This window comes from Salvelinus namaycush, chromosome 2 (genome assembly GCF_016432855.1).
Source record: "Salvelinus namaycush isolate Seneca chromosome 2, SaNama_1.0, whole genome shotgun sequence".
Taxonomy (NCBI): Eukaryota; Metazoa; Chordata; class Actinopteri; order Salmoniformes; family Salmonidae; genus Salvelinus; species Salvelinus namaycush.
This window is the reverse complement of record NC_052308.1, coordinates 24,970,675-24,981,453: the sequence shown is the minus strand read 5'-3', so window position 1 is coordinate 24,981,453 and position 10,779 is coordinate 24,970,675. Positions and strand designations below refer to the sequence as shown.

At 42.6% G+C, this 10,779-nt stretch overlaps 1 protein-coding gene across 1 annotated transcript; it reads right to left on the bottom strand.

The window, feature by feature from the left end:
* Positions 1-1,106: 1,106 nt before the first annotated feature.
* On the bottom strand, positions 1,107-8,881 carry LOC120060462 (protein transport protein Sec61 subunit alpha). Its single transcript, XM_039009800.1, has 12 exons — positions 8,753-8,881; positions 5,835-5,902; positions 5,677-5,742; positions 5,272-5,350; positions 4,805-4,936; positions 4,463-4,572; positions 4,091-4,244; positions 3,809-3,969; positions 3,134-3,331; positions 2,534-2,725; positions 2,347-2,423; positions 1,107-2,243 (listed from the first exon to the last, which is right to left on the bottom strand). The coding sequence occupies exons 1-12, from the start codon at positions 8,757-8,759 to the stop codon at positions 2,057-2,059; spliced, it is 1,431 nt and encodes a 476-aa protein (XP_038865728.1). The 5' UTR covers positions 8,760-8,881; the 3' UTR covers positions 1,107-2,056.
* Between the last annotated feature and the right edge of the window lie 1,898 nt (positions 8,882-10,779).

The following is a 10,779-nucleotide window of genomic DNA, read 5'->3' as shown; positions in this document are numbered from 1 at the left end:
TGCATGTGTCAGCATATGGTCTCACAAGGGCTCTGAGGATCTCATCTCGGTACCTAATGGCAGTCAGGCTACCTCTGGCGAGCACATGGAGGGCTGTGCGGCCCCACAAAGAAATGCCACCCCACACCATGACTGACCCACCGCCAAACCGGTCATGCTGGAGGATGTTGCAGGCAGCAGAACGTTCTCCACGGCGTCTCCAGACTCTGTCACGTCTGTCGCATGTGCTCAGTGTGAACCTGCTTTCATCTGTGAAGAGCACAGGGCGCCAGTGGCGAATTTGCCAATATTGGTGTTCTCTGGCAAATGCCAAACGTCCTGCACGGTGTTGGGCTGTAAGCACAACCCCCACCTGTGGACGTCGGGCCCTCATACCACCCTCATGGAGTCTGTTTCTGACTGTTTGAGCAGACACATGCACATTTGTGGCCTGCTGGAGGTCATTTTGCAGGGCTCTGGCAGTGCTACTCCTTGCACAAAGGCGGAGGTAGCGGTCCTGCTGCTGGGTTGTTGCCCTCCTACGGCCTCCTCCACGTCTCCTGATGTACTGGCCTGTCTCCTGGTAGCGCCTCCATGCTCTGGACACTACGCTGACAGACACGGCAAACCTTCTTGCCACAGCTCGCATTGATGTGCCATCCTGGATGAGCTGCACTACCTGAGCCATTTGTGTGGGTTGTAGACTCCGTCTCATGTTACCACTAGAGTGAGAGCACCGCCAGCATTTAAAAGTGACCAAAACATCAGCCAGGAAGCATAGGAACTGAGAAGTGGTCTGTGGTCACCACCTGCAGAACCACTCCTTTATTGGGGGTGTCTTGCTAATTGCCTATAATTTCCACCTTTTGTCTATTCCATTTGCACAACAGCATGTGCAATTTATTGTCAGTGTTGCTTCCTAAGTGGACAGTTTGATTTCACAGAAGTGTGATTGACTTGGAGTTACATTGTGTTGTTTAAGTGTTCCCTTTATTTTTTTGAGCAGTGTATATTGGTTTTGTACCCAGTTTGATGCACATTGTAGTGATTCATCCTGACCTGTGAATGTTCAACGCAGAATTATATGCTTTTCAGCTTCATTTGAAACATCTTGGCCTACACAAAGACCCTATCCATAATAGCATTTTATTTGGGGTCACTGCAATGGTTTCTCTGTGGGTGGCATGGTGCATGACATTCTGAAAGAAAATTTTTAGTTGGGATTTTTTTCATTTAATTTTTAATACAATTATGTCCAATACATAAAGTAAAAACCAAAACAACTCATCCCCTTTCCCTCCCAAACCCACCCAACCACGTATAGGCAGTATCTGCAGCGATTCAGTCTGGGAATAGAAGACCACGACAGACAAACCCTTCCCTTAAGGACCCAGAGACAAAAAAGGACAAACATATGCCCTTGCTAAGACCAGCACGAATACAAATATTCCATGATTTTAAAAAATATATATAAAATGACAACACTTGTTAAATTCCCAGAGCCATTTAAGGAATACAATACATGTACAAGTATATTTATATTTTTTTCACCCCAATATGTGGCTCTTCAAACTCCATGCCCAGCTTGCGATGACCTGAAATGAACATGACATGGCTTTCTTTCCACTCTCCAAAAATGTCCAGGTGTAGTGCTTGTGTTGGTTTAAGCACAGACTCCTTTAGATGGTGTCTCAGCCTTCAATTTCCTTGAGCACGCTTCAGCCAACCTCACTTGATGTCAGTCAACAACATCATGTGAAACCTTTGTCTTATCTCCTATAGACAGGTTAAAAGCACAGTCAGCAGAGTATCCTGGCTGGTCAGATCAAGAGAGGACGGTAATGGTATTGAAAGAAAGAACAGGCACAATTCCATGCTGAACACTGGGACAAATGCTGCCTTTCTTTCCCGGATGAGATCCAGTCTGCATGAGCCCTCAAGAGCTACTGGGAACACAAAGAAGCATCCCAGAGGCAAAATGTACTGATTTGTGCGCATTAGATACAATGCAAAATAAAAAGTAAGAATTTGTGGAGGCTGCATCTGTCTGTGGTATGTGTTGGAGGAAGGGGGGTTTCTAGAATAGCAGCGCGCCCATGCTGCCCATTTCACTCTGCTCCTTGACGAAGATCTCAAAGTACTGGTAGATGATGGTGACGGCCAATAGGATTCCAGTACCCGAACCGATGGCACCCAGGAAGTCAGCCATGACAGACAGCCCACCTATGCATAGGCCACCGAAGGCTGCAGCCGTGGGGATGTACCTTCACACAGAACACAAGATCTTAGAAATATGTAGCAAGGTATACACACCAATAATTCTTGACACTTGGGCCAGAGTGCAACCAAAGGTGCATATGTTTTTACCTGTTGAGCTCATGCACCATGGAGGTCTCTCTGTGTCCCCTCATCACCATCTGCTGTTCCTTCAGCTGCTTAGCCACCTGTTGGACATACAGACCTGAGTTAGCAACTACCACACAACTCACTGTACATAACCTAAGTGAATCTGTAACATATGGAACAAATATATCTGGTGCATCAAGTGACTCACATCTTTGGCAGAGGATCCTGAAACCTCGATCCATGTTTTGGAGAAGAAGGCACAGGAGCCCAGCATGAAGACGATGTAGATGGCAGCATGGATGGGGTCATCCAGAACAGAACCAAAGGACTCCGGGGGAGAGAGGAAGTAGCAGAGACCTCCAACCGGGTAGGCACGAGCTGGTCCTCCAGTGGAAGTATCCTATACACAAACAACCACACATACAAATAATCTATACATCGTGAATTAATTGTAAGCATAGCTCAATCAAGGCTGTTTGAGTAAAACCTGCCAAAGGCTACTCTTACACAGGCTTGCTGAAATGAAATAATTAATTATGTCAACCCTCCCAGTGTTCTTACATGGTAGTCCAAAACATGTGATCATAACCACATTATGGCTTCAAATAGAATCTGTTGTTTACGGTCACCCATTACTAGACGTCACAGAAGTATTCAGTACTGTTGAACTCATGAAGGTTTAAATGGGATAAAATAACCAAGTGTATGTGCATTTTAAATAGTACTGGTGTAATGAAAGTTGGTAAGGTACGTCTACTGCTGTATGATTGACTAAAGCAGCACTAAGGTCATTCTGATAGGTACTTACAGACCAGGTTCCCAGCAGGTTAACCAGGAAGTTGCCGCTGAATCGCGTGGAGAGCATCTGAGAGATCACGTACAGGTTGGACACAAGGGCAGACTGGAGGATGATGGGAATGTTTGAGGTGTAGAAGAGCTTGATGGGATAGGTGTTGTACTGGCCACGGTAACGGGCAGACTTGATGGGCAGGTCCACCCTGAAGCCCTGGAAGGAGGAGGCGAGAAGTGTTCAAGACCTTTCAAACAACTACTGAGATTTAATGGTATTCAAAAACCTGAATGATTAAACATCAGCTTTGGTCTGACCATTTGTTCACTTTGTCAGATCCAATGGTCATATCATAGGTCACTTAAAGCTGAAATCCGTAAAGGGGCAAACTGCCACATCTGTTTGTGATATTACAACAAAGAAGTTACTTCAAAACACTTTCTTTCCCTCAGACATCATTGCACTCGTGATAGAACACCAGAATATGTACAGCAACTTCCTTACCACGCTGCTGGACACTCCTCTCCTCCGTTTCATCAACAAAACAAAAGTACTGAAGCAAACAGTGGCGTAGTTTCCCCATTTACAGATTACAGCTTTAAGCAATGAATTGAAAGCAATTTGTAAAACCAATCAAAAAACAGCCAAGACGATATAGGCTACAACTATAGAGGGGGTTGTCTGTCCACTGACCTGGAAGTATATCACTACAGCAAAGACGAAGACAGTGGCGATGAGGTTCAAGAGGTTAGGCAGGTTCTGGCGGTAAAATGCCTCTCTCAGGGCACGCACCTTGTCTGTGCGGGTGGCCAACAGGTGGAACAGGGCAATGATGGCACCTTCAAACTCCGTTCCTGAGACACAAGACAAGGTTACTCAACCAACCACAGCAGAGGGACCAACCCTGACTGAAAAACAAAAGAAGGAGTACATTGTCAATACAATTACAGGTGGCAGTAAGGCCAGTATAAATACCTCTGCCAGTGTTGACAGTAGTGGGGCTGAAAGCCTTCCAGACGATGGTCTCACAGATGTTAGTGGCGATGAACAGGGAGATACCAGAGCCCAGCCCATAGCCCTTCTGCAGCAGCTCATCCAGCAGCAGCACAATCAGACCTGCCACAAAAAGCTGTGGAAGAAAGAGGGACAGAGCTTCAAATACAGTCTGACCAGGCAGATGAAAGCTGAGCATCGCTGATTGAAAGATTAGAGAAATGGCAGCCAGGGGTTTAAGTAATGAAAGGTCTCTGTACTTAATGGGTCAAATTAATGAACTGTCCATTATCACTTGGGTTTCAGCCATTACAGAGAGCAGTGTAGTGGTGATGGGGGGGGGGTCTAACTAACCTGAATGATGATGAGCAGGCAGATCCCAGCACCCATCTCTGAGGGGTCTCCGTACATGCCTGTCATCACATACACGATGGACTGTCCAATGGTGATGATCATTCCAAACACTGCAGAGGACAAAGGGAGCTGGGTTGCATTCAATATCCTTGGGACAGCTATGAGTTGCTAGACGATGAAAAACTGAATACACCACAGCTTTATGACAGGCTATAGACCCTTATTCAACTACCCATCACATACAAGCCCACAACTCAGAAAACAGTTGTCAGGTGGTTAAATAACCATCCCTTCACATGATTAATCCCATTCCATGGTAAAAACTTTGTAGGGCAGACATACGTTTCTGCGCTCCGTTGAAGAGTGCTCTGTCCTTGGGGGTGTCTCCAACCTCAATGATCTTTGCTCCAGCCAGCAGCTGCATGATGAGACCGGAGGTAACGATTGGTGAGATACCCAGCTCCATCAGAGTACCTGTAGAATGGTGGGATCACAGTACTGTTTTCAGTCAACTATTATTATGAACCAACACTGTTGTAATGGGAAAGAGGATTATACCAAGGCAAAGCTCTGAATACAGCGACAAATCAGCCAAAGAAAGTCAGCTCGTCAAGAGATAAGACCTGAAAACATCACAGGGAATAATTAATTCTCCATGTTAGAGGTACGAACCAAACAGCAAAAATGTAATAGGGATGTGTGTTCAAACAAGATCAGGAGCCAAGATTGAGAGCCATTTATCAATATGACTGATGAGAAGATACAGGCAAGCATTCAAACTAAGCAGAACCAGACTGTTGGTTTCTCACCTCTGTTGGAGGCCAGGATTACTCTCATCCAGTAGAAGGGATCTGCGGAGTCTGAGGACATGATGCCGAAGAGCGGAATCTTGAGAACAGAAGACAGAATGAATCAATACAATGAACCCACAAGAGCTACAACTGCACCCATTGAGTCATCATTACCTGTGGCCTTAACTATATGTTCAGCTGGTGAGAGATTATGTCCATTTATTCCTCCTGGTATTGATTTTTATTTTCTCTCTGCATTGTTGGGAAGGGCCCATAAGTAAGCATTTCACTGTTAGTCTACACCGGTTGTTTACAAAGCATGTGACAAATGAAATGTGATGTGGGCTGCAGGATTTCTCTGCAAGCGCCATACAATAGATAGAATTACACTGAGAAAGATTTTCAGGCCCGGCAGATACTAACCTGGCAGCACACCAGGAAGATGAAGAGAGTGATGGCAGTCCATAGTACTTTTTCTCTGAACTGAATCTGTAGAAGGAAAAGAGGGACATTTTAGAGAGACATCACTAGAGCTAAGATTGTTAAAAAAGCTAGTGAAGAGAAATTGCAGTATACTATACCTTTCTCTCTGGTTTCTGAATCTCAGGTAAGACCGCACAAAACGGCTTTATGACTTCCAAAAATTTGACTGGAAAAAACAAGAGGACATTGGACAAAAACGACATTATACATTAGTGATTTAACATACACAGTAAAATAAAGTATTAACCAGAGAATTACATTATACAGAACAGTGAGGTAGGTCTACATACAGTTGAAGTCAGAAGTTTACATGCACTTAGGTTGGAGTCATTAAAACTCATTTTTCAACCACTCCACAAATTTCTTGTTAACAAACTATAGTTTTGGCAAGTCGGTTAGGACATCTACTTTGTGCGTGACAAGTAATTTTCCCAACAATTGTTAACAGACAGCTTATTTCACTGTATCACAATTCCATTGGGTCAGAAGTTTAAGTTGCCTGTGCCTTTAAACAGCTTGGAAAATCCCAGAAAATTATGTCATGGCTTTAGACACTTCTGATAAATGATGTCAATCGGCCTGAGTTGGTCCATTGGACTCCATCTTTGCTTGACATCATGGGAAAAAACAAAAGAAATCAGCCAAGACCTCAGGATTTTTTTTGTAGACCTCCACAAGTCTGGTTCATCCTTGGAAGCAATTTCCAAACGCTTGCAGGTACTATGTTCATCTGTACAAACAATAGTACGCAAGTATAAACACCATGGGACCACGCAGCCGTCATACTGCTCAGGAAGGAGACACGTTCTGTCTCTATATGAACGTACTTTGGTGCGAAAAGTGCAAATCAATCCCAGAAAGGCAAAGGACCGTGTGAAGATTCTGGAGGAAACATGTACAAAAGTATCTATATCCACAGTAAAACGAGTCCTATAATCGACATAACCTGAAAGGCCGATCAGCAAGGAAGAAGCCACTGCTCCAAACCACCATAAAAAACCCAGACTACGGTTTGCAACTGCACATGGGGACACAGATTGTACTTTAGAGAAATGTTCTCTGGTCTGATTAAACAAAAATAGAACTATTTGGCCATAATGACCATCGTTATGTTTGGAGGAGAAAGGGTGAGTCTTGCAAACAGAAGAACACCATCCCAACCGTGAAGCACGGGGGTGGCAGCATCATGTTGTTGGGGTGCTTTACTGCAGGAGGGACTGGTGCAGTAGATGGCATCACGAGGAAGGAAAATTATGTGGATATAGTGAAGCAATATCTCAAGACATCAGTCAGGCAGTTAAAGCTTGGTTGCAAATGGGTCTTCCAAATGGACAATGACCCCAAGCATATTTCCAAAGTTATGGCAAAATGGCTTAAGGACAACAATGTCAAGGTATTGGAGTGGCCATCACAAAGCCCTGACCTCAATCCTATAGACAATTTGTGGGCAGAACTGAAAAAGCGTGTGCGAGCAAGGAGGCCTACAAACCTGACTCAGTTACACCAGCTCTGTCAGGAGGAATGGGACAAAATTCACCCAACTTATTGTGGGAAGCTTGTGGAAGGCTACCCGAAACATTTGACCCAAGTTAAACAATTTAAATGCAATGCTACCAAATACTAATTGAGTGTATGTAAACTTCTGACCCACAGGGAATGTGATGAAAGAAATAAAAGATGAAATAAATAATTCTCTACTATTATTCTGACATTTCACATTAAAATAATGTGATGATCCTAACTTACATCAGACTAGGAATTTTTACTAGGATTAAATGTCAGGGCTTGTGATTTTTTTTTGGCTAAGGTGTATGTAAACTTCCGACTTCAACTGTACATAGGTAGGCGGATACTTCTGAAGTAAGAAGAAACAGTGGGATGTACTTTGTGGGGAGCTAAAAAATAAAAAAAATCCCAGAGTCCCAATAGAGAGAATCTGCAGACAGCGGAGATGACATCGAGATGCCTGCTCTTGGACATGCTGACCTAACCACCGCCTCTGATGACCATCTAGTTATGATCTTCCAGATCACCTCATGACCGAGTCTGCCCAAGCACTCAAACGGACTTGACCTAGCTAGTTACTGTTCTAGACTATGTATTTTTTAATTACCCTTGTTTATTTTTGGTAAACAAGCACTTTGAGATTCTGTCTAATGAAAAGCGCTATAAAATGTATTACTACATGATTCTACAGCTGATACTCAAACTATGTCAGGATGAAACGTCATCACTCCCACGCATGCAAAAAGTTGGTTCCACTCACTAACAAGGTCAAGAAGCTAGTATAGCTAGCTAGTTATATTGCATGTGGGGACAAACTTAGTGTTCTTATAGATAATTATTAGTATATTAAAAGAGGCAATGGAAATACAGTTAACTACTGTTACTGTAGATTACTAGGCTCAAAGAAATTGACATTCATTGGCAATGGCTTATTCAATCAATGTTATCGCGCTAGAAGCAAACCACAGTCATGATAAGTCACGGTCACATTCATTGCAAAGACGGTGCTACATTTCCTATAAGGATGACATCAGCAAGACTGTAGAGGGTAGATCATGTGGTAATGTTGTAGGTGCACACAGCAATCTGAATGCCCCGAACAAGAGCCAACAGCAACAATTTATGGGCCCTCGAGTCTGGCTAACTAACGTTACCGAGTCCTGCCTTGGCTTTACCGTTAGCTGCCAATTCCGTTAATATGGTAACTCACATTAACTACATCACATGGGATATTTTACTAGCTTTATTTAACAGTTCATTGATAAGTAAATGGTGTTGTATGTAACCCAGATTAGCAAATGTTAGCTAAGGACGCACAATAACTAGCTAACGTAACTAGTTAGCCAGCTAGAGTCACAACGTTAGCTACGGCTTATGTTAGCATTACACTATAGTAGCTTGCTAACTACATGCCCATTCCTAGTCAAGTCAAATATTTCTAAGATAAATGTCATATGCAGTTCACAGGTACATGGACATACATAGAAGTAGGAAAAAAAAAATCACTCACTGCCCATGGTGTCCTTGATCCGATTCCTGTTGTGTAAAATTGGTGCCACTTGAAGGATCAGCACAATTCGCGTGGCACCATCTAGCCTCTCCCCACTGAAAAGAAAGCTCTGTAAAGACACGTCACCAATTAAGCGCCTAGTACCTTTAGTACCATGTGCCGTGTTCATGTTTTAGTCGGAACAAGGAAACTCTGAAATGTCCGACTTGCTAGCCGGTTGTAGTTATGCACGAGCCGCGTTCAACTAGTTAGCAAGTGGGAAATTTCAGCGTTTCTAGTTCCGACTAGCACATGAACGCGGCATTTGACATTAAAACTGCCTACTACATGTCAGATCTTTGAGTATTTTTCATCCCACACATTTCTGGAGTAACGTAGCTGAATGATCACCTTAGCTACTGTAGTTCACATTGGGGGATATGCTCTGAAATAGATGTTTGATTGAACAGAAATGATAGATACCAACTACGTTAGTTTTATTATTGACTGTTTATGTTTGAGAAATCTTGACACTTCACAGAAAAAAATATGCCTTGATTCAGGTTTGATTATGATAAACAATATTGCTCTTGCAGGAAATGCAAAACTTCTCAAATTATGACACGAGACTGATAAATCAGTAGTCTAATTTACCTTCAGTTATATTAAAATGCATGATCATGATTTTTATTTATTTATTTGTCTTCAATGATTTCTGAATCGAGAAAATATTGGGCCCTGTGTGACCAAAATCCTATTTGTCTAGGGGTCTCTTGTGCCGCTGCCCGTTTAAAAAAAAATCTGAATATAAAATACTTTCTGTGTAACTATTAAGTACCTTACTGTGACTGTTTTCAAACCATAACAATTGAATAAAAAAAAATATATATATATCTTCATAGCAAGTGCAATTTCTCAAGCAAGAATTTTGCTAGAACTGGTAGAGTTCGTTTTATATAAAGAAACAACAATGGCTTCTTAGCGAGTGGTCGAGATTTACAAAAGTATTACCTGAAGGAAAATGTGGGAGGGTCATGCTTTTACAATTTCAGTCAGGGGGAGGGTTTAGTCTATTTAAAATTTTGTCCAGGGGAGGGTAATGTAATTTGTAATTGATTAAATTTCATATTGCTAAGGGTTGACAATGAGTTGGTTATTATAGTAGCCAGATGTGTGCCCAATGATGCCCCTCATCCCTGATGCTAAATTGTAATTATTTTGCCTCTATGGCCTATTTATTGCCTTATCTCCCCACTCTTACTACATTTGCACACATTGTACATAGATTTTTTCTATTGTGTTATTGACTGTACGTTTGTTTATGTGTAACTCTGTGTTGTTGTTTTTGTCGCACTACTTGCTTTATCTTGGCCAGGTCGCAGTTGTAAATGATAACTTGTTCTAAACTGGCCTACCTGGTTAAATAAAGGTATAATAAAAAATAAAAATGATCTGCTGGGTGCACACTTTCAAGTGCGCCGAGTGTGGTTTGAATAAAATTATCTTTGGCTATACTATAGGCTTTAGGTGTCACAACTTCTGCCGAAGTCGATGCCTCTCCTTGTTCGGGTGGTGCTAGGCGGTCGACGTCACCGGTCTTCTAGCCATCATTGATCCATTTTTCATTTTCCATTGGTTTTGTCTCATCTTTCTACACACCTGGTTTCAACCCCATTCATTACCTGTTGTGTATTTAACCCTCTGTTTCCCATCATGTCTTTGTCAGAGATTGTTTTATGTTCAGTGTCGTGTTGTTTGTATTTGGTGTGCGACGGGTCTTCGTACTAATTTGTTTCATTTGTATTTATGGTTTTGGAGTTATGTTTTGTTTTATTAAATTACTCCATTTTACCAAGTTGAATTCTCCTGTGCCTGACTTGACTTCCCTGCCACCTATACACATGAATTGTGACAGAATCTCTGACCAACAATGAAGTCAGCAGGAGAAGGTACCCCGGCCATGGAGGTGGAGGAGCGCGTCATGGAACATACAGAGATGATTTACAAGCTGAGCACTGCCATGGATCGCGTTGTCCAGAATATGGACT

Bases quoted from the DNA above. Each gene is read 5' to 3' on its own strand.
- LOC120060462 (XM_039009800.1), bottom strand. The intron at 4,937-5,271 runs GTGAGAAACCAA...ACCATTCTACAG, and splicing joins AATCCTGGCCTCCAACAGAG to GTACTCTGATGGAGCTGGGT. The intron at 4,573-4,804 runs GTATGTCTGCCC...TGTCCTCTGCAG, and splicing joins CTTCAACGGAGCGCAGAAAC to TGTTTGGAATGATCATCACC.